The following is a 24,094-nucleotide window of genomic DNA, read 5'->3' as shown; positions in this document are numbered from 1 at the left end:
AGAGCAGTTAAACTGAAATCAGTTTACATACTAAACCTATTTTTCCCACAGTAGAAATTTATTAAATACCGCTATGTGGAAATATTGATGAATCAGTCATACAAAAACCTTGTACTCAATGAAAGTTTCATATGGACAAGACCTAAAGGAGAAGGCCTAAATATCCCCGGGACTTCATAAAGGACCTGACATGGTTTTTATGTTTGCAGAACGCATTCAGCTGATTTGTTATAATTCATGATAAAGAATTATAAAGAAAATAATTTAAATATGAGAAAGAACATGATAATTTAAATCTTAGCATTCTCTCTATGTCAACTGCAGCATCCTCCACAAACCTTCTAATCATCACTTCAATAAAATGATTTTCTCTCCCTGCTTTGCATTCCCAAAATATTCTCCAGAGCACACAGACATGCACTTTTCTATTCTCAAGAAAATCAGTTTTGTTATTTCTTTTTAAAAATATGCTAAAGCACCTAGCATAATGCCTGACACTTAGCAAATGATTAGTAAATATACAATGTCAGTGTTTTTCATTAATTAAACATATTTTGAGCATCTAAATCATGTGTCCTTTCATGAAATATTTATGTGTAAACCCTGGAGAATATATAAAAAACATCATCAAATGAAATGAAAAAGCAAAAGTGATGAAGAAAAATATCACTAAAAGAAATTGAACATTAACATGTGGTTCTATAAACTGTAGTGTTTTTTTAACATGTCAGTTTTTAAAAATGCAAGATCATTTGTAATAGCTCTCTTGAAATAACTTTAAATGGTTTTTGAAAAATAACAGATATTGGAATATTTATAAAAATATGTCTGTACACTTTTGAAAACATATTAAAAAATCATAAGTAAATTCATTTATTTAATTTTTAGTCAACCTTACTCTATTTGTAGGAGAATCAGCCCTGTCCTCAGATTTGACTTCACAAATATCACACAACAGTTCCATAAGAAAGATACACCATTAATAGCTGAAGTAAAGAGTGACTGCAATAGCAGCACATGTCTGTCAGGAATCTGAACATTTTACTTTCTTTTAAGAGAATATTAGGAAAATCTGTGAGAGAGAAACAGAACAATCAAAGACCCTTGATGAAGGCCAAATGTGTGCAGTATTAAGAAAAAGCCTGAAAGAAGTTGCTTTGTGGAATTGTTAATGCAGTGATTCCTCTAAAGTAGACTGCATTTGGGAATGTTTGAAGAAATTTGTATACAGGATGCTCAAATGAATGAGGTTCCAGCCTTCCTTGACGACTAAGATGAATTCAATCAGGACCTTGTTTTATGTTGAGATTAACAATGAAATTAATGGTGTCTTGGACCAGAGTGGTAGCAGGGTGAGATGATAACAGATTCTGGATATATATTGTTACCAGTGGGTCAATAAAAGAGGAAATGAATGAGGTCCATGGACTAGTCTATGAGATACTTCAACATTTACTAGTGTGAGAGAAGAGGAAGGAATCAGCAATGAAAAACGATAAGGAGCTGCCAGAAAGAGCAAATTAGGAAAGTATTGCATCCAAAAGAAAAACGAAGAAAGAGTTTCAAGGAAGGGTGAAAGTTTAAGAAGATCAAATGATTTGGTAGAGACTTCAGAATCAGAAATCAGCTATTGCATTTGCCAATGTGGAGGTTATGAACTGGATAAGAACAGTATCTGTGGCATGGTAAGCACAATGGCAGGATTAGAGGTGGAGTTTGGAGAGTACATAAGGGGATAGGAAGAGAGAAATTGGAGCCAGAAAATACGGACTGCACTTTGAAAGATTGTTGTAAGGAAGACAGGAAATAGGGCAGTGCTTGGATAAATAAGTGAGGTAAAAAGAGGGCTTTTTTCCCCAGAAGATGGAAAAAAAAGTTCTGTATGAGAATGGGAATGATTTAGAAAGGGCGATACAATTGATTATGCAGGGTTGAATGGTGAATAATATTCAATATTTATTCAAATATGTTTATTGAACAATATTGAGTAGAAATGTAAGATAATAAGATATAGTCCCTGATCTCATGGATCCCACATGCCATTTTCCCAGCATTGTCCTCCAGCATAAAGGGATTCCCAGTTGAAGCCTCTGCTAACATGAGAGTCAAGGTCATCTTATGAGAATGATGAAGGAAATGGTAGGATATGCAGCTTGATGTAAATGCATAATGTCTGGTGACATCTGAAATTGTACACATTAGAAGAAAAATTGCTGGTAATTATTTTTTTAATTTGTTGTGATACTAGTTAGAATGGTAGTGTGACTTTTCTGTGAGAAAAAAAAAAAACAGTATAAATGAGCAGAAAAGCCACACGGCAAAATTTTATAGGGTTGGAGTTTTATAGAGAATCACTAGAAAGTAAAAGAAGTAAGGACGGAATGACAGTAACAAGAAACTGTTCCTTTATTAGGGTGAGTGATCTAGGCTGGAAAGAGTCTGTGAATCCAGGAGATGATGCTAAGATTGGGAGTGAATAAAAAGATGAAAGTTCCGGAGGTATATATGCACTTGAAGTAATCAAGAATGTGAAGCTTTGGAAGCCAGTAAGATAATTAATATTCACAATTGAAAGAGAGAGAACTTCATGTCAATGTCAGGTCTAGAAGTTGATCATTGGTGTGGCGTAGTTGGAGTGTCGGTGAAGGTCATAAGGGCAATGGTTAAGGAATTGTGAATTAAGGGTGGAAGATGGTTCTTTTTCCAAAAGGCATAGAGGTAACTTAGCACAATGACAAGATCTGAGGTAGAGGAGAGTATTGAGACAGTACCTGAGTCAATGCTGAATATCAGGGCAAGACTTTGAGGTTAATATTTGACAAGAGAAAAGAGGGAGGCACAACCAGATAGCATAAAATTCAAAGAAGTATAAATGTTTTATAAGGATGAGTAATTAATATTTTGGAAGCTATAAAGCTAGCAAAGTAGATATAAACACATTCTAATGATATCGTGGTATGTTCTGTATGGGAAATGGGCAGCATTCATTAGCAAGAGCTACAGGGAAATGAAGCTAGAGAAAAGCTAGGCTCCCAGATATTTTCATTCTTCTGTTTTTCTTCTTGCTTCCATGGATGATTCTTCTCAGTCTCCTCTGAGGATCTTCTTTTGCTTTTGCTTTTGCTTTAAATGTTGCCACATACTCCCTAAAAAAGAAATATCGGTTGCATTTAATTCAACTAGTCATTTTATAGAAACATGTTTGTCTACTAGTTTATTGTAAGCATGTTTATCAGATTATAAAATATAAATCAAAATATTTACAAGAGTTTAGTTTCTGATACTATCATGTTAAGAAAAAGAAGATACATGGAAGTACTTCTGATTCTAATATTAGATATTACCATATTTTAGGGATTGTTGGGTATTTTCTGATGAATTGTATAGGATTTTATAACTCACATGTAGGTCTTGTTAGTGAATACTTTTATTTGTTTCTAAAACATATTGACCTTCAACTCCTCTTTCAGTAAAAGCCACTGTTTAAAATACCCTCTGGGAAAAAATGTGTGTGTGTGTGTGTGTGTGTGTGTGTGTGTGTAAATGCTAGCTTTATATTTAATGTATAAATGTTAATTTCATTTAAAATTAGCATTTAATGTATAAGTATTATAATACCTTCTAAGAAGCACTTTATTTTCAGACACTAAAAATAACTGTTTTGTTGTGTTGATAACAAGTACTCATCTGGTAAGTAAATTAGACTGCTCTGGCTGCCGTAACAAAATAGTACAGGCTGGGTGGCTTAAAAAGCAAAAATTGTATTTTTCCCCAGTTCTGGAGTATGAAAAATCTCAGATAAAAGTCCCTAGGATCTGTTCCTGGCTAGGAGTCCTCTTTTACTAGCTTGTAGATAGCCAGCCACCCTCTCCCTGTGTTCTCAGGACCTTTCCTCAGTGAGTGCTCCAGGGGAGATAGACAGCTACCTCCCTGAAGTCTTCTGATATGGACACTAATCCTATTTGATAAGGGCCGCACTCTTATGACCTCATTTAACCTAAAGACACCATCACTTCACAACTGCACAGGGAGATTACTGCTCCAAAATATAAATTTAGAGGTAATGGGAAAAACATTCAGTTAATAACAGTTAGTGAAGCTGCTGTTGTTTATGTCTACACAGCAGTTTCTTGAATATATTTTTGTCAGTAGCACAGCCTTACCAATCAGTCCCAATGCAGAGGTGTTAATCCATAAAAGAATGTCTAGCCTAGACTTTTGTACCTGTTACAAAAACTATATGACTCCCTGGGATCTGTTTATTGGGATTTTATTAGATATGGAATAGTAGCACAGAAGTTGGAACCTCCAGATCTTCCTCAGAGAGGTGGGATGATGGGTGGGATCAAGAAGAAGAGTGGTTCTCAAGCTGAGACTTGATCAATTAAGAAAACGAAAACCATGCACAGTGAGAATAGCTTGGACAATATAAGGAGTCTGGAAGGCCGTGACACACCTGAGGGTAGAAGTAAGCTTCCTGCGATAGTACCATCTTATATATGCACTAGACTAGAAGGCAGGAAATATGAACAAACAGCTCAGATTAGGACATACTGAATCATGAAGGGGCATTAATGCCATAACAAAAGTTAGTATCTTAATATCCAATGAAAAAATAATAATTTTCATTTCAAAATGAAAATCCTATCATCTGATTCCCCTGCCACGTTATGGATACATTAGTCCTCCTTTTAGTTTCTTTTGGCTTTGTTTTGTATGTCTGTATTTCCTTCTAGGCTATGGGATGCTCGATGACAGGGACTGCAGATTTACATCCTCAGTTTGTCACCTGGTACATAGTAGGGAACCAACCAATGTTCCTTTAAAGATTTTGGAATCAGCTGAACATTCATTTTCATTAATGAGATTTTTCAATACTATAATTATAATTTCTAAGAACTCTTGGAGGATAAGATAATCAGAGGTGAAACGGGGTTTAAAATTGCATTTCAAATTAATGAAGACTCTACTGAGAAGGGTTTCTATACTGGACTGTGGTGGGAGGTGGTGTTCAGAAAATATTCCTTCTGTTTTTTCTTTTTTTCCTCCCCCCAGTCAGCGCCCAGTGTTTGTTTACTCCATGCATGCAGTCTAGTCACTAGCATTTATTTAAGTCTTCAAGTAACTGAATCCTCAAAGCAGGGCTGTTTAGCTCACTTGAATGATATTTCAGAGGCTTATTTTCTTCATCTATACCACACTAATTTTGAATATCAAAGGCTAAATACATGTTACATAACGTTGTATGTACTTTTGCTTGAATATATGTGTACTTTACTCATTTATAAATGTGGCTCACATATTCCTAGGAAATTCAGAAAATTGTTCAATAATAAAATAGTTTCTTTGTTTTCCTTCTAGATAACATGAAAGAGGATAAATTCAAATGGAATCTAACTACACATTCCCATCATGGTAATGTTGATAAGTTACGATTTTGATCTGCATTGCAAATACCTGATAATATAATTTAAAAGGTAGTTACCAGGCTTCCTAAAGATAGGCCAATACAAAATAAATTACGTTGTTTAACAGTTCTAATATAATAAAATGCAACCAAGTCATTTCATTTCTTTTACTAGTGATCCATCGAAGCAACTACTTTGCCCCTCCGTTATCAATGTACACATGTGCTGAGAAATATTTAATAATTAAAACCAAATACCAGGTTGGGCGCAGTGGCTCACACCTGTAGTCCCAGCACTTTGGGAGACTGAGGTAGGTGGATCGTTTGAGCCCAGGAGTTTGAGACCGGCCTGGACAACATGGCAAAACCCTGTCTTTGCAAAAACAAAACAAAAACAAAAATCAAAACTTAGCTGGGCATGGGGGCATGTGGCTGTGATCCCAGCTCATTGGGAGGCTGAGGCAGGAGAATCACTTGAGCCCAGGAGATGGAGGTGGCAGTGAGCTGGGATCACGCCACTATACAGCAAGACCCTGTCTCAAAAATGAAACAAACAAAAACCCAAATAGTAGATATTGATTACATTTCATGGATATTTGTGATCATATAAGTTATTTGGCACCAACTGTTTTTGTGTGTAATTGTGTTTCTGTAGGAATATAAACATTTACGTATGCTAGAATAACTATGTGGAACCTTTATTCAAGATTCCCCTCACAAAAACGTGAAGCAGAAGAAGAATCATTTTGCCTTGAGCCAATGAGCTAACCATAAGCTATATAGTTCAAATGCAATTTCTGAAGATTTATTGTTTGCATTTGAAAACCCTGGACTGGGAGATTTTTCCTTCAGCTCGATTTTGGCCCTGCACACTTCCCATCACTCTAGATAACAATGTGTATCCTGTATAGATGAAAGATGATTCCAATAAGTCTACTCTTTAGGTCTCAGTAAATTCATACTTACTCTAAAAGATGTAATGTTTGCCAAAAATAGGACATTGGTACATCATTGTATTTTGCTCATAGACCTCTCACAGTGTTTTACAGATTCTGTATGTACAGCTTTGTGTTTACTTTTCCACGACCTGGGCATATCATTGCTTTCAGGATTCAAAGGGATGTGGTCCTGTTTGGAAGTGGCAGAGGCATGTGTAGGGGATGTGGTCTGTAATGCACAGTTGGCCTCTTACCTTAAAGCTTGCTCAGCAAATGGAAATCCGTGTGATGTGAAACACTGCCAAGCAGCCATACGGTTCTTCTATCAAAATATACCTTTTAACATTGCCCAGATGTTGGCTTTTTGTGACTGTTCTCAATCTGATATACCTTGTCAGCAGTCCAAAGAAGCTCTTCACAGCAAGCCATGTGCACTGAACATGGTTCCACCCCCTACTTGCCTCAATGTAATTCGCAGCTGCCAAAATGATGAATTATGCAGGTGGGTAAAAACACTCATATATTACTTTCTTATTTCGGCACCTTATTTGTTACAGTCCAGTCCTAACACTTGATCTCATTACATTAGCTAGAGTTCCCACCATCATCCAACATGGTGTAAATAAAGCCAGACAATTCATATTTTTTTGAATCTGTGGTACATGTGCAGTATCGTCTTTGAAATTCAAATGCAGAATAGATTTTTGAAATAAAAGATCAGCATGTCAAAATATGGTAGCCATGAAATAGTATTGTAAAAATTATGTATTCATGTTAGTCTAATGAATGAGTTAATAGACCTAATTTATATATCAGCCTTTTAATTTTTTTTGTTTAATTATATAAGGCTGTTACAAATTTATTATTTTGGCAAGGAGACTCTTCAAACTTTGAAATAAATTATTTCTGTCTTAGGCTGGAGATCAGGAAGAAGAAGGTAGCTTAAATACTCACATGAGTGGTGCAAGGTCAGAGATAACCAGGTCTACACACATTTATGTCTTTTCACAATGTCAGGCTTTAATACTGTTCAGTCCCAAAAGCCATGAGCTACATGGAGTTCCCAAGGAGGCAATTCTCCTTAGTACTTCTCATTCACTTTGTTTTCAGAGCCATGGGTACACAGACTGAAGCCACTCCACAAATCAGTCAGTGTTGCAAACCATACATAATAGTGTACTTAATCGATATATAAGGGTTATAGGTTAAACATTCCACAACAAAGTAACATTTAACATTAAGAGAAAAGGGATAGCAAAAAGGGTTAAGGAACGAGTCCAGGAAGAGTGACAAAAACAAAGATTCCTCTGGTCTTATCTGGGCTGTCCATCAATCTTGCAAGGAAGAGTCTTCGATGTTGGGAGAATTGTTGGCAGCAGATGCTGGGTGCTTATCATGAGTGATAGCAAGACGGTGTCAGGTAAGATAGCCATTTTGAACTGCTGAAGTCCTACTCTATTTATGGCCACGGAGTCCTCTTGAGAGGACTGATAGTGGAAGAGTATACTTGTTTATGTCCTTATCTGGTTGGATGCAGTCTTGTTTATTTAACAAAATATTTTGTCCCTGTTGGAAAAGCACCCTATGAAATCTAAGATAGAGTCTTTTTTGGAGTTACTTATGTCGAGGATACTGTATACAAATAGCATTTGGACATCCCTAGCACACATGTATGCCATGATCATAGAAATGTATTCATTCTCCTCTTTCCAACCTCACACCTTTGATTCTTGGGGGAGTAATGTTATTCATTTATTTATTAATTCAACAAAGGGTAACCAAGCACCTACTACTACTCTAGGCAATGATGAATAAGAGAAACAAATGCCTATGGATCTTATAGTCCAGAGAGAAGACAAATATTAAATTAAAAATGTATATGTTGTTTTAAGGCACTGAGTGCTCTGGAGATTAAAAAAGAACAGAATAAAAGGGATTGTGAATGGGCTGAAAGAGTTGCAGGGTAAATGGGGTGGCCCCAACAGGAAGCATTTTACCATAGCTGAAGTGAGAAAATGGGCCTCTCTCAGTAGATACTGAGAGAGGAGATACTAAGCAAACTGACGAGCCAGCTTAGGAAAACATGTATGTGGCATGTTAGAAAAGCAGTGAGGGTAGAGTGTGCAAAGGGGAGAGAAATAGGGACGAGATGAGAGATTTAATTGAGTGGGTGTGAACAGTCCTATATCATATAAGGGCTTGAGAGACACTGCCTAGGACTTCGGACATGTAGGTGGCTTAGTGTGTGATTTGTCATGTTTGTCCCCTTGTTTCAACCACTGGCAAAAAACCAAAAAAGGAATGATACCAACTTCCTGAAGATTCTTAGTAAAATTCTTTTTTTTAGCTTTTTAACTATGTCTACTCTTATTCTCAGTCACTGTAACTTGCAAAGTAGTTCCAGATCTTGTAAATATTTGTTAAAAAGAACTGCTTCCCCATAGCACACATTCTATGAAATAAGTGATAAAGAGCTAAGCAGAGTTCTAGAGCATTGACATATTTCGTCAACTTATCACATAGGATATCAAAGTTCTTAAAATAGTATTTGAGAATTTTTCATGCAAATGTGTGTCAGTTATTTTAAGGCTTATTATTTATTTTTCTTGAGTGAACAATAAAGGCAGTGACAAAATACTTTTTATAATGCAATTTAGGTTTTCCAACTCATTTATCATCTCAAAAATCCTTATTAGAGAAATACTATATTTCATTGATTCTAAGATGCAATTTCTTTTTACATATTTTAACATCCCTGACATATTTGAAATAATTTTTTAAGGTTAATGACAAAGATATTTGTCATAATTTAAGTCCCCACAGGTGTTTTTTGTTGTTGTTGTTGTTGTACATAAATTATGGTATCTTCTGAAATCAATGAAATATGGTAAACACGTATGAGCACACTACTTTTCTCACATCAAATGAACTAAAACTATTACTATTCTGCCTTTCTAACTATCACATTCCTACATCAACGATGAAACCTAATAATATTTTAACCAGCCAGGGCCAGGGGACACCATTGTTTCAATAATAATCACTATAAAAATATCAGATTTATTCACAGGTGGGTTCCCAGCTTTGCCTAATTCCAGTGCCAGGGCTTTAGAGGTGCTATCTAATTATCTGGAAGCCATTAGCATTCAACCTTCAAAGCATGGTATTTCTGAGCATCCACATCAAGGAAAATATTTTAATAGCAAGTGATGGCTCTGCTGCTACAGTCCTTGAGACTTCCTGTGATAGACTCTGAAGCACACACTCTTACACTAACCTCCCCTTGGTATCAGCACCTTCTCAGATGGACTGGCACAGAGTTGATGATTTTCCTCAACAGGGACTCCCGGGTTTAACCACCTTCTCAAAATGTTTGGTGTAGGGTCTGGAGTGGGATAAGCACTCAAAAAACGTCATCTCCCTTCCTCTCACTTTGGAATATTGTACACGTAATTTTTATATTGTAATATACATATACATATTTCTTCTCATGTAATTTCTTTCTTAGATTAGTTCAAGTGTAAGGACTGTGTGTCTTCAATTTCCTTTCACTATGTGCAAATAGTCCCTTAATGAGTACTTTATAGAGGTGATGGAAATGTTATATAATATTAGTAGTCAATGTGAAAAGACAAATCCTATCATTTTCCTGAGGAAATTTTGCCTTAGGGAGATGTCCAGCATTTATATTAAATTATTGTTAATGTAATTCAGATGAAGAACAAATCTCCAAGTGGAAAACCACTTCTTCAATGAGAATATTAAGCCCTTTATGATACTTACCTTTTTTGCAGAAGAGCCTGTACATAGGCAAAACAGGGCACTTCAGTTTTAAAATACAGTTTCTGTCCCTGTTCCAGATTTTTCAATTCATGATGGGTTTTGAAATTCCTTTATTTTTTAAAAGCCAAAGAGGACAATTTAAGGGCCATTTCTCAATTAATTTTCTCTAGTACAGATACCCTCTGGGAGGTGAGATTATATCTTGCCAATTTCACAAAAGTCTGGGTATTTATGGAAAATTATAATACATTGTATTTTTATATATTAACTTAAAAAAGTAATGACAAGGTATTTGCTTAGAAAATATTCTAAATACTTTAAAATATGCATGTATTTTTATTTAATTGATTTAAAACAGGTGGCACTATATGGTATCCTTCTCTGTATATTATTTTTGTTAGTTTTCCCTAAATGTGGATTAAAGTTCTTTCCATAATTGCATATAAAAAAATTCACACATCAGGGTCTGCTGGGGAGTAGGCGGGGAGGGGAAGGAACTTAGAGGTCGAGTCAATAGGTGCAGCAAACAACCATGGCTCATGCATACCTATGTAATAAACCTGCCCATTCTGCACATCTGTCTCATTTTTCTTAGAAGAAATTTAAAAAAAGAAAATTCTTAAATGTTTGAATAGCTATAGAGTGTGCCATTGCATGGATGTAGCTTAATTAATTTGCTTAGTCTTTTTTGGACATTTAGACATATTCCGAGTGTCTTATTTTATTTGTAGTTATCGTAAATGGGACTACTTTGAAGATTTGTTTTTCAAATTGTTTGCTGTTGGCATATAGAAATGCTACTGATTTTTGTATGTTAATTTTATGTCTTACAAATTTACTGAATTTGTTGATCAGTTCGAAGAGTTATTTGGTGGAGTCTTTGGGTCTTTTCAAATATAAAATTATACAATCTGCAAACAAGGATACTTTTTCTACCTTTCTAATTTGGATACTCCCCTGCCCCCTGCCTTTTTTTCCCCTTCTCTTGTCTAATTGCTCAGCTAGTACTTCCAGTACTATGTTGAATAGCAGTGATGAAAGTAGGCATCCTTGTCTCATTACAGATCTTGGAGGAAAAGCTTGCAGTTCTTCCCCATTCCATGTGATACTAACTATTGGTCTGGTGTGTCATATATGGCATTTATTCTGTGGAGGTATATTCCTTCTATACCCAGGTTTTGAGGCTTTTATCATGAAGGAATGTAGAACTTTATCAAATGCTTTTTCAGCATCAGTTGAAAGGATCATATCCTTTATGTCCTCCATTTTGTTGATATGATGTATCAAATTGATTGATTTGCATGTATTGAACCATCCTTGCATCACTAGGAAAAATCTCACGTGGTCATGATGAAAAATCTTAATGTGTTGTTGAATTTGGTTTGCTAGGATTTTGTTGAGGATTTTTGCATTAATATTCTTCAGGAAAATTGACCTATAGTTTACTTTCCTTGATATGTCTCGTCTGGTTTTGGTATTAGGGTGATACTGGCCTGATAGAATGAGTTTGGAAGTATTCCCTCCTCTATTGTTGGAAATATTTTGAGTGGAATTGGTATTAGTTCTTCTCTAAGTGTTTGGTGAAATTCAGCATCAGGTCCTAGGTTTTCCCTTGCTGGGAGACTTTCTATTATAGCTTCGATCTCATTACTTGTTATTGGTCTGTTCAGGATTTGGATTTCTTCGTGGTTCAAGCTTGCTACGTTGTATGTGTCTACAGATTTATTCATGTATCCATTTTAGATTTTCTGATGTATTGGCATATATTTGCTCATAGTAGTCTCTAATGATCCTTTGAATTTCTGTGGCATCAGTTGTAATGTTTCCCTTTTAATCACTGATTTCTTTTATTTGGGTTTTCTGTCTCTTTTTATTAGTCTGGCTGATGGTTTGAGATTTTATCTTTCCAAAAGACCAACGTTTCATTTTGTTAATCTTTTGATTTTTTTTTTGTTTCACTTGCGTTTATTTCTGCTCTGATATTTATTCATATTTATTTTCTACTATTAATTTTGGGTTCAGTTTGCTCTTGACTTTCTAGTTCTTTAAGATGCATTGCTAATTTGTTTATTTGAAGTTTTTCTACTTTTTTGATGTAGGTGCTTATTGCTATAAACTTTCCTCTTAATACTACTTTTGTCGTATCCCATAGGTTTTGATATGTTGTGCTTCCATTTTCATTGTTTTAATAAACTTCTAAATTTTGTTCTTAATTCTTTATTTGCACATTGGTCAATCAGGAGCATATTGTTTAATTTCCCTGTATTTGTTTAGTTTTCAAAGTTCTGCTTGTTATTGATTTCTAGTTTTATTCCATTGTCATCAGAGAAAATACTTGATATGATATCAATTTTTTGAAAATTTTAAGACTTGCTTTGTTAGCTAATATATGGATTATCATTGAGAACGATCTACGTGCTGAGGAGAATAATGTGTATTCTTCAGCTATTTTATGAAATGTCCTGTAAATATCTATTAGGTCTATTTTATCTGTAGTGCAGATTTAGTCTGATGTTTCTTTGTTGATTTTCTGTTTGAATGATCTGTCCAATGCTGGAAGTGAGATGTTGAAGTCTTTCTCTTTAGCTCTAATAGTATTTGCTTTACATGTCTAGGTACTGCAGTGTTGGGTGCATATATATTTACAATTGTTATATCCTCTTGCTGAATTGAATCGTTATCATTACATAATTACCTTCTTTATCTCTTTTTATAGTTTTTGTCTTGAATTCTATTTTGTCTAACAAAAGTATAGCTACTCTTGCTTCTTTTTTTGATTCCATTGGCATAGAATATCTTTTTTATCCCTTTATTTTCACTCTGTGTTTCTTTATAGATGCTGTATGCTTCTTAGAGGTAAGAGATCATTGGCTCATTTTATTTTTCATCCATTTAATCCATTCAGCCATACTATGTCTTTTAATTGGAGACTTTAGTCCATTTATATTTCAAATGGTTTCAGAATACAGTGTACCAAAGTAGTATATTATTTTTAATTAAATATTATTTAGTTCATCATTTTGGCAAAATTTCATGGCATTTTTTCTGAGTGAAAATGTATCTATTTATCTGTAAGTAGATAAATCATGCAATTTAAACTTAGTAAAACACATATTTAAAATTAACAAATAGCATATAGGTACAGATATATTCTCTATCTAAGCGACAATCAATACTTCCAAAACTTACATTTAGGATATATGTTATATGTAACCCTTAACTGCATTGAAGGAATGTTTGTTCTTCTGGCCTAATAATTATATGTTCAGAAAATCTGCAGTATTTCCCTTATTATAAATTTAATGTACATGAATTAATCTTCAATATTATATTTAAAAGCTTATCCTTTAAGATGACTTAAATATTCAATTATTAAAAACAATTGAGCTTTGGTTTTTTAACATAGCAGCATCCGTGTGGACAAATAACTTCATGAAAATGTCATGTACTCATAGGGCTTTGATACATGTTTGATGGCAACCTATTCAAGAAAGAGTAAAAAGGAATTTTAGGTGACAAAGATTAAATTGAAAGATTTTCATTCTTACATCCATTAATGAAAATATATTCTGATTGTAAAAATATTCAAAAATGAAATTAGTGTACATTATCCAGACTTTTATTCCATTTTATTATACCAATAATCAAATACATAGTCAGAAATCTTATACCTCACAACATATTGCAAATTCTAGTTAGTCTGCTTAATCCATTAAGAAAGTATAAAGCACCTCCCATCCTGTGGGATAACTGACTTGAAAGGTCAAGTATCTTATTTGAAATCACTTGGTGTGACACAGTGGCCAAAGGCTAGCCACAAAACTATATTCAGAATAAAACATTGCCAAGAAATCTCTGAAGTAGTTCATACCTCAAATCATCATATATTGGAATATAATTAGTAATAAAGGGAAATCCATCCAGGGAATCCTCAACTTAGCCTTTGTCTTTCATCACAATAAAGGGATGTAATTCACAAGATTACAGTTTCTTTCACACTCCCTGTGGTGATTTTTCAAATTACAAATTTACTTTTCAACTATGTACTAGCATCTTGGAGGCATTGTGTTCCATGTCTTTCATTAGGTGATGGGGGATCACATGTTAATGTGAAATAATATTATTCAAAACTAATTATTTTTCCTCATTCTTTGTCTAGGAGGCACTATAGAACATTTCAGTCAAAATGCTGGCAGCGTGTGACTAGAAAGTGCCATGAAGATGAGAACTGCATTAGCGCCTTAAGCAAACAGGACCTCACATGTTCAGGAAGTGATGACTGCAAAGCTGCTTACATAGATATCCTTGGGACAGTCCTTCAAGTGCAATGTAACTGTAGGACCATTACACAAAGTGAGGAATCTTTGTGCAAGATTTTCCAGCACATGCTTCATAGAAAATCATGTTTCAGTAAGTTCCCCGACTAAAATAATCTATCTATCTATCTATCTATCTATCTATCTATCTATCTATCTATCTATTTTGTTTTTGCCTGTACAGTACAAAGTGGTAATCCAGCATGGCAGAGACATTTTTGTGTTTGCTATTGCATTTGAAAATTTGCTTTCTGATTATGTTCTGCATATTTACTATTTTACTCACTTACCTGAATATAGTACATTTTAAAAATTTATGTGATCGATCACTCTTAATTTGTTGATTTCAATATCAAAAGCATGGAAGACTTATTCTGTCAGATAAATGGATATATCAAGTGTCCATTGCTACATAACAAACCACAAATATCTATACTAAGTAACAAAACAATAACTTCAAACAATAACCATTTATTTGCTCACAATTCTGCACATTGGACTTGGCTTAGCTGGATGGCTCTTCTGATGGTCTTTTTGGGGATCACTCATGTGCCTATTGTCATCTGGTACCAACAGGCTCTGCTGAGGCTGTTTGGTCCAAGGTGGTATTAGCAGACACCATTTGCTGGGATGGTGTGGTTCTTTTCCATATGACATCTTTAGTAGTATAGCCAAAAACTCTTACATGGCAGCAAAATAATTCCTAATGGCTAAACCCCATTGTGCAGCTATCTTTATCTGCTCCTGTCACATTTGTAAATATTTCACTGAACCAAGCAAATCACAATGATCAACCTCAGAGTCATTGTGGGAGTGGAATACATAAGGATGTGAATATTCAAGGTCAGATTAATCAGGGACATTACTCTAACAACCTACTATAATTGGCTGTCCCAATCTAGGTACAATATATTCACTCTTCAATTTAGTTTTTCTTTCCTTGGTCCTTAACACGTCAGCTAATCAACCTAAAATGATGAGATGGAAAACGTATTTTCCAAAGTTATTATTTAATTTAGGGACAAGAAAATTGATATTTAGTAATTTAAATAATTTGTTCAGCATCTCAAAGTGAGCAAATGGTCAAGAGGGACCATTTCTGAGTCTTAAGGAAAGAACCTATGGATGTGATTATGTACTAATTCAAAACCTCTCTATTATCCATCTTCAGGGTTAGATCATGCAACCAACTATGTTCCTAAACTTCCCCAGGCCCCTACCCCTAGGTCCCTAGTTGTAACTACCATATCTGCAGGTACTGTTTCTAGAAGGAAATAATGGATATTTACTGTTTCATAGCAAACCAAATCTTTATATTTATTGAAAATGTTTGACAGATATAGATCTATACCTACAGCTATATTTGTGTATCTGTGTCTATATACAGATACACATTTTACATGTTTATATTTCTATCTTTCCTTACAGATACTTAGGAGATGCACATTAGCCAAATGTGATAAAAACTGTGATTTGTTGTGTATTAGGTAATAGACATACAACTCAGAGTGTATGGTTTTGATTTCAACAGTGTTTTCTGTGATATATCCACAATTTCTATAATTAGCACTACTGATATTTCAACTGAAATCATGATACAGAGAAGAATTGCAGTGTTGTATAGGTCATATTTTCTGATTTTCCTCTCTTATTAACATTAGTTCTGTTGAAATTGAAAGTACTTATAATGAATGTCTCATATGATTATAGCAGGAAAATACCAAATAACCAATCTGGTATTAACCAAATTAAACTAACAGTAATATATACTGTTATATAATAACGGTTATTTATAGGTTCTTTCTAATATTGCATTTTATAAAGAAAAATGTTGATTCTACAGGTTAATAATGACTCAGTTTTTTGGCATGAATTCTCTAAAAATATAGGTCTAAACTTCCTAATTCTAGTTCTAAACCTGTTTTTCTCAAATATAACAACGATTGTGTTTGATTTTCATAGTGTTTGCTTACTATAACTTTTTCAGAGCAAAATATTTGCAGAGGTACTAAAGATGGACATTTGAAAATCCATAAACATTGAAGTACTATGTGAATGCTTTAGAAAAATGAAAATTCAAAATGTTTTCACTTTTCTTTACTTACCTAAGAAGTGGAAGATTTTGTTCCAAATATTACCTACTAAGACTAGGAATTTCAAATGACAGGATTGGAAAATTAAAGGAACCTCAAAGGTCTTTGGTCACAGTTCTTGGTAGAGTTGTCCCTTGGTATCCATAGGGAATTGGTTCCAAGACTCAAATGGAAACCAAAATTTGTTCATGTTCAAGTCCCTGATATAAAATGGGGTAGTATTTGCATATAACCTATGTATATCCTCCCATATGCTTTAAATAATGTCTAGATTACTTATAATATCTAACACATTATTTACAGGTAAATGCCATGTAAATCATGGTTATAATGTATCTTTTACATTCATATACATTTTGTTGTGCTATTCTAAAATTATTTTTTTCTCCCAAACATTTTGATCCAAAGTTGGTTGAGTCAGTGGGTGCAGAACTCACAGATATGGAGTGATGACTGTACTTGAATTAATAGCAAAAATTCCAAATAAAACCAAAAACCAAATCCTTAGGCCTCGCTAATTCTAACAAATCTTTATCCATTGCCTCAAATATATGGAAGTAGCCCCAGGACATTTTTTGAAGGAAGTATGTCTCTCATCATTGCCCTGGCTTCTCACATCGGCCTAGCATTCTCATGCATTTTCAAAAGATCCATCATTACAGTATGTTTCCAAAACCCTTTAGCTTCTGCTTGCTTTACCTGAAAGGGTCAACTGAATAGAACTGAGAGGACAGTGAAGGGAGGCTTTTCAATCTGTCACATTTGCTTAATTAAATGTATTGTTTCTCAAACTCATTTGAGCTTAGGCCACAGTAAGTAATATATATTTATATTAGCTTTGTACTCTCTTTTTTATGCAATATACTCTGTTTCTCACAGATTTTTATTGCTTTATTCTATTGTTCCCCAATGCTAATCACTACTCACTAAATTGATTTTAAGACTTACTAACATGTTGTTCGCTGAAGTTTGAGAAACACTTTCTTGGAATATAACATCTGAAAATAAATTTATAAGATTAAATAGCTTGCCCAGGGTTTTACATTGGGTATGGTATAGTCATGACCCTGGCTGGTTGACTTGGAGCCCACTATATTCTACTGTTTGTGAAATGATAATGAAAAAAAAAAAATAACAAAACAAAACAAACAAACAAAAAACTTGTATCTGTTCCATATTCTCCAAAGCTCTGTTAGTCTGAACTTCATAGTTCTGTTCTGAGAACTAAACTTGGCAAATGCACCGAAGAGCCCTTGTCCATTCCTGTGTGCATGACTACACTCAGGCAGAAGAGCATCCTGAACAAAGCATGTGTTCTGTCACCAACCTCCACTTACCTACTGACTTCTAGATTCACAACAAACTTAATCATCTGTGATAATCTGTAGCACAGAACAAATTTGTGGCCCTTAGAGCTAACAGAGAAATGAGGGCCATGGAAGAGAGAAAAGTTGGTTAAGAGATAGAGGACCATAGACACGGAAAGGATTAAAGGATCCATTATTGTTTTGAGTCCATTATACCGAAGGAGTGGGAGGGTGTACCTTAAGCTGATAGCAATGTTATTTTTGCATTTCCCAGAACTTTGTTTTTTTAATACCAGTTGTATAGTCAGTAAACGAGGTATGATCCTGCCCCTGAAGACTCAGCTCCTTCATTTGAATAATTAAAAGAAAAAGGAGAAAGCAGAGGAGGAAGAGGAAAAGGAGGGGGGAGGAGAGGAGGGGGAAGAGAAAACAGGAAGGGAGAGAAGGAGAAGGAGACGTTAGGAGGAGAGAAAAGAGGACAGGAGGAGGAGAAACGAGGAGGAGGGTAAGAAGAGGAGGAAGAAGAAGAAGGAGAAGGAGAAGAAGGAAAAGAAGAAGTAGGAGAGAAAAGAGGGAAGGTGGAGGAGGAGGATAAAGAGGATTAAGAAAAAGCAGAAAACCTCTGTTTAGTAAATTCTACAAGGGATGGAAAACATAGCAATACAAATGTGATACATGCTTAAAAAATTTAAAGAATACAGAAATAATCCCATTCTCAAGAGATAGCCAATGTTAATAAGGTTGGTGTATATTCTTTTGAACTTTTTCTTTACTTGTAATACATACATACTTTGAATACCTTGTATATACATATTTACATTACTCTGACACACACACACACGTACAAGTCATTTTTTAAGGCAATCAAACTAATTGCTTTACAACTTGCTTTTTAAACTTAAAAAATATATGGTAAACCTATTTCCAAGTATTTATATATATGGTAGCTTAATTCTTTTTAAAGATTACATCATATTTTATGGTATAGCTACATCATAATTGTTAACTAATCTCCTATTAATGTGGATATTTTGTTTGAATGCAATTATTTTTACAGACATTGCTACAATAAATGTTATTGCACATATACACTGGCATTTCAAGAGAATAGGTTTCAAATGGTGGAATTACTAGACCATTTATGCATTTGTGCATTTTTAAATTTGGTAGGAATAGAAAAAAAAACAGTATGTTCCAATTACATTTTTAATGAGAAAAATTTCATTATTTTTAAATTGTATTTTTATTATAAATAATATGGAACATCTTTTCAGTGACTTGTTGGAAATATTCTATTTCTTCTTACCTACTCCTGTACTGTGCTTAAAATATCCTGCATCTTTAGTATCAGTAAATGACACTTTTGTTGCCTGTGTCAGCTGTTTGTGTGGATATGTGAAGACTCATTGATCTGCATACCTCCTAATGATCCTGGTGACAAAGTGATGACCTGGCAGGCCATAGTCTTGGGCTTGGAACTGGACCCTACTATGTGTTATCTGAGTTATGTAAAGGGCAAAGATTTTAAATCATGTTTGGAATATTCAACCATTCTTCCTCAACTAGATAATCTCCATTGCTTTTTTAAAGGGTAACTTTCACTACATGATTAATAGTTCAAAACAAAATTTATAATATAAATATAATTATGAAGAATAATTGTATTTATCATTTAGTTAAAGAAAAATAACATTGTCATGAGTTTTGAAGTTCTTTTAAGTGCCCCTCAACATCACATTCTTTTCTTCCCCAATACAGAAATTGGTGTTTATTAATTCCTTGTGTCCCTTTATAATTTTGCCACATTAAAAAAACTCCAATCAATATGTTGTTTAGTTTTTCATGTTTTCAGCATTATGTAAATGGAATCACATTTTTTTGCCCCTTTAGTGTCCTGAAATGAAGCCATGTTATGATGTAGAACTAGTGACTTATTTTGCACTGCCATATAATATTCTATTGCAAATACATCTATTCATTCTATAGCTGGCATGTGTTAGCCTTTTTTCCATTTTTAAAAATTTTAAATAGTGTGGCCTGAGCATCTTAGTACATTTCTCTTGGTACACACATGCAAGGTATTCTCTAGGGAGCAGTTCTCAATCTTTGCTAAACATGAGAATTGTTGAGAGATTAAAAATTCTCATGTCCAATAAACCAATAAAATTACATTATATAATGGCAGGACTTGACAGTAGGATCAGCTTCATGGACATGTGGCCAGTGTAGTTACATAGGCCCTGTGCTTAGAAGAATCCCAGACCTGGGGTTTAATGCTCTGCAATCATCGTTGAAATTTTTAATGATTTTCTTTTGTTTTTGTTTTTGAAATTCAGTGAAGCGATAAAATACACGAAAGGTGGCTTGGAGCCTCAGCACATATGTGTTTCTGTGTCCTGCCATTTCGCATCTTCGCAGGGGCAAGTAAGTTCTCAGCTGCCTGCTCCCCATCCTCTGATGCTGGGCCCTGCCCAACACCTCTTCACTGCACCATCCTGCAACTGCTGCCAGACATTTATTTTCTAAAAAGTGATATTGAGCCTTCCAGTCCACAGAAATACATATTTTTCTTTTCTGTCTTATAATAAATTCTTGTTACTTTCACAATGAAAAATAATTTCTAAATATATTTTTTGCATACCTTTGACTATTTATAATTATTTGTAGGTATGACCAAATATTACAATTGCTATTGAAAGTCGTATTTTCTCAGGGTTATACTGTCAAACTCTTCGTAGTTGAACTATAGAAATTCATTTGATTTCTGTACATAAATTCATAAGTAGCAAAATTGTTAAACACTCATAGATTTTGACAATTTACAGAATTATTTTGTTCTTCCTGTGTAAATAACCATATACCCTTCATTAATCACAGTTTTGTTTCCTTTGTTCAATATTTGGGCTTTTTTAAATCCTCCCCCCACTCCCTATAACATCTGGGACCTACAGAAAAAATGTGAAATATAAATGGTGATAGTGAGCACCGTTGCCTTGTTCCTGATCTTGAAGAGAATTACCTCATCATTTACCATTAAGTCTGACATTTGTCGCAAGTTTTTTGTAGATACTGCAGATTGGAATAAAGAAGTTCTCTGCTATTCACAGAATGCAAATCACTTTTAAACAACAAATGAATGTTGAATTTTATTAAATTCTAGTCTACATTTAAGGATCTCATCTGAAATTTGTTGAGTACTTTTTAGTTATTGTTTTGTGGTAGAGTGATTGGTCATGGTTCTAATATTGTTAGACTACCAGAAATAGAACAAAAGTATTCATTTCTAAACACATTCAAGAATCTTTATTTGTAGAAAAAGGAAAAAAGAAAAAAACCAGACAAAAATAAACCCAAGTTACTCATTAGCATCCTATCTTTTCCCCTTTCACAGAAAAATTTTCTGGAAAAGTTGCCTGGGTTCATTGTTTCAATTTCTTCTTCTCTTACAAGTTGATCTACCTTTTCCAGTCTAGCTTCTGGGTATAGATCCACTCACAAAAGCAGCTTTCCCATAGGTTATCAACCATATCCATTTCAGAGGGCTTGGAGGTGCTTGTCTTACTTTGATTTTAAGCTACCTTCAAGAACAATTGATACACGTTTTTTTCTTAATATACTCCTCTCACACCTTGGCTCCTATTCCTCTGATCACCCTGAATGCTCCTCTTATTTCTACTTTGTAGGCTTATCTACTTGGCTAATTAATATTTGTGTTTCAACACTCAGCTGTAGATTCTCTACTAAAGTAATGCTATAATCTTCCCCAAGGAGATCCCCTCCGTGGCCGTAGCATCATCACTTCTTACATTGACTTACAATCTTTAAGGAAGACCTCTTTTCTAAGATTTCAACCCAATTGTCTATCCACCTACTTGATATATTCTTTGGGATTTTGAGATTGTGATATAACAAATAAGCTCCAGAAGCTCGGTGGCTTTACAGAGTGGAAGTTTATTCCTTGGGAGCATAAGTCTAATCAGCGTTAACAATGGTCATTCAGAGGACTAGCCTCTTTCCTACATGCAGCTGTACCTCAGCATAGGACCTCTAAGTCTTCTCTACTCAGCAGAGGATAGGAAAATACGAAAATACAAAATGTAGTTTGCCTCACAGTCATAAAGGAGCATTTTATGGTTTGATGGTGGCAACAGTGCATATCACACACACTCATGGTCCACTGGCCCCAACTCAGTCACATGGCCACACCTATCTCCAGGGAGACAGGGAACTATAGTCTAGCTTCGTGCTGGGAGGAAAGGCAATTGTAATTGTTTATCAACAAGTAAGTCTCTGCCAGAGTTTACCCTTCCTCTTCCAAACTTTCCATTGCATTTTTCTCTTCACACAGAGAATATGCTTATTCCTTCTCCAGTGGAGACATCTTAATGTTCTTCAGATTTTTATTCAGCATCATCCACCAACTCAAAGCCCTGAATGTTAAAAGATGTGCAAGCCAAATGTTGTGGCACCTTGTAATAGACAGACAATCCACTGCCATCTTCCCGACACAGACACCAAACACTTAACACATCCAAACCCCACTATATACCTACATATAGTATCAAAAAAAAAAAAAAAAAAAAAAACACCTTCTATTCAAAATCAGGAAAAATGGGAGAACAGTAGCACACAATGAGATCCTTTACCATAGGCATTGTGCAGCCTCTCTGGCAGTGTGGATTTCTGTAAGGAGAACCTGAATCAGATATCGTGTGAAGAACCATCCTCTGTGGCTCCTATTTTATCCTCTGAAAGGTTCTTCCTTGACCATACTTTTCCACAGCCATATCTGAAATAGGTTTGGCAGAGTACACCCTCCTCTGGGAACATGGAATGCTCATAGCCAAATCCTGTTCATACAGTTTGAAGGATTGAAAATTGTTTTAAAGTTTAACAGTCACAGGCTTTTGCAAGCAGTGCTCCTTTGGCAATATAATCTCTTAGAAATGTGTTAGGTTTCTCATGTACTTGCTTTCTATCAGTTACATGTGCCAGTATTCACAATACAAAATTTTTCTTGACTTAGTTCCCAAGTCCGCCTTATTTCTTTCCTTCCTCACCTCTGTACCTCTCTCTCTCTCATTTAATAATTTAAGCTAATCTAAACAATAGACTGTGTAATAAGGTAATACCCTTAATCTGAGATTTGCTCCACCATTCAATCAATTTATTTAACTTAGAAATACTAGGCCTGTTATGACTGGAGATACTTTCCTTTTGTTTCTTCGACTTTTTTTTTTTTTTTTTTTTTTTTTAAAGTTCTGGGATACATGTGCAGGATGTGCAGGTTTGTTACACAGGTAAATGCGTGCCCTGGTGGTTTGCTGCACAGATCATCCCATCACCTAGGTATTAAGCCCAGCATCCATTAGCTATTCTTCCTGATGCGCTCCCTCCTCCCACCACCTGCCTGACAGGCCGCAGTGTATGTTGTTCCCACTGTGTGTCCATGTGTTCTCATCATTCAGCTCCCACTTATAAGTGAGCACATGCAGTGTTCAGTTTTCTGCTCCTGTGTTAGTTTGCTGAGGATAGTGGCTTCCAATTCCATCCATTTTCCCAAAAAGGACGTGATCTCATTCCTTTTTATGGCTGCATAGTATCCCATGGTATATGTGTACCACATTTTCTTTATCCAGTCTATCATTGATGGTTATTTAGGCTGATCCCATGTCTTCATTATTGTGAATAGTGCTGCAGTGAACATACTCATGCACATATCTTTGTAATACAATGATTTATATTACTTTGGGCATATACCCAGTAGTGGGATTGCTGGGTCAAATGGTATTTCTACTTCTAGATCCTTGAGGAATTGCCACACTGTATTCCACAATGGTTGTATGGTAGTTTTGATTTGCATTTCTCTAATGATCAGTGATGTTGAGCTTTTTTTCATTTGTTTGTTGACCACATGAATGTCTTCTTTTGAGAAGTGTCATTCCTTTCCTTTGCCCACTTTTTAATAGCGTTTTTTTTTTCTTGTCAATTTAAGTTCATTGTAGATTCTGAATATTAGATCTTTGTCAAATGGAAACATTGCAAAAATTTTCTTCCACTATGTAGATTGTCTGTTCACTCTAATGATAGGTTATTTTGCTGTGCAAAAGGTCTTGAGTTTATATCTCATTTTTCAATTTTTACTTTTGTTGCAATTGCTTGTGGTGTTTTCATCATGAAAAGTTTGCCCGTGCCTGTGTTCTGAATGGTATTGCCTAGATTTTCTTCTAGGATTTTCATGGTTTTGAGT

At 34.8% G+C, this 24,094-nt stretch overlaps 1 protein-coding gene across 1 annotated transcript in view; it reads left to right on the top strand.

Annotated features, from left to right (window-relative positions):
• The window catches only part of GFRAL (GDNF family receptor alpha like), a 63,945-nt gene that overhangs the window by 12,160 nt on the left and 27,691 nt on the right, over positions 1-24,094 (top strand). The window contains exons 4-6 of the mRNA XM_011981279.1: positions 5,362-5,415; positions 6,517-6,847; positions 14,288-14,538. Coding sequence (XP_011836669.1) covers positions 5,362-5,415; positions 6,517-6,847; positions 14,288-14,538 — 636 coding nt within the window. The remainder of the gene's footprint in view (positions 1-5,361; positions 5,416-6,516; positions 6,848-14,287; positions 14,539-24,094) is intronic.

The sequence above is a fragment of the Mandrillus leucophaeus genome, unplaced genomic scaffold (genome assembly GCF_000951045.1).
Source record: "Mandrillus leucophaeus isolate KB7577 unplaced genomic scaffold, Mleu.le_1.0 Scaffold223, whole genome shotgun sequence".
NCBI lineage: Eukaryota > Metazoa > Chordata > Mammalia > Primates > Cercopithecidae > Mandrillus > Mandrillus leucophaeus.
This window is presented reverse-complemented; position numbering and strand designations above follow the sequence as displayed.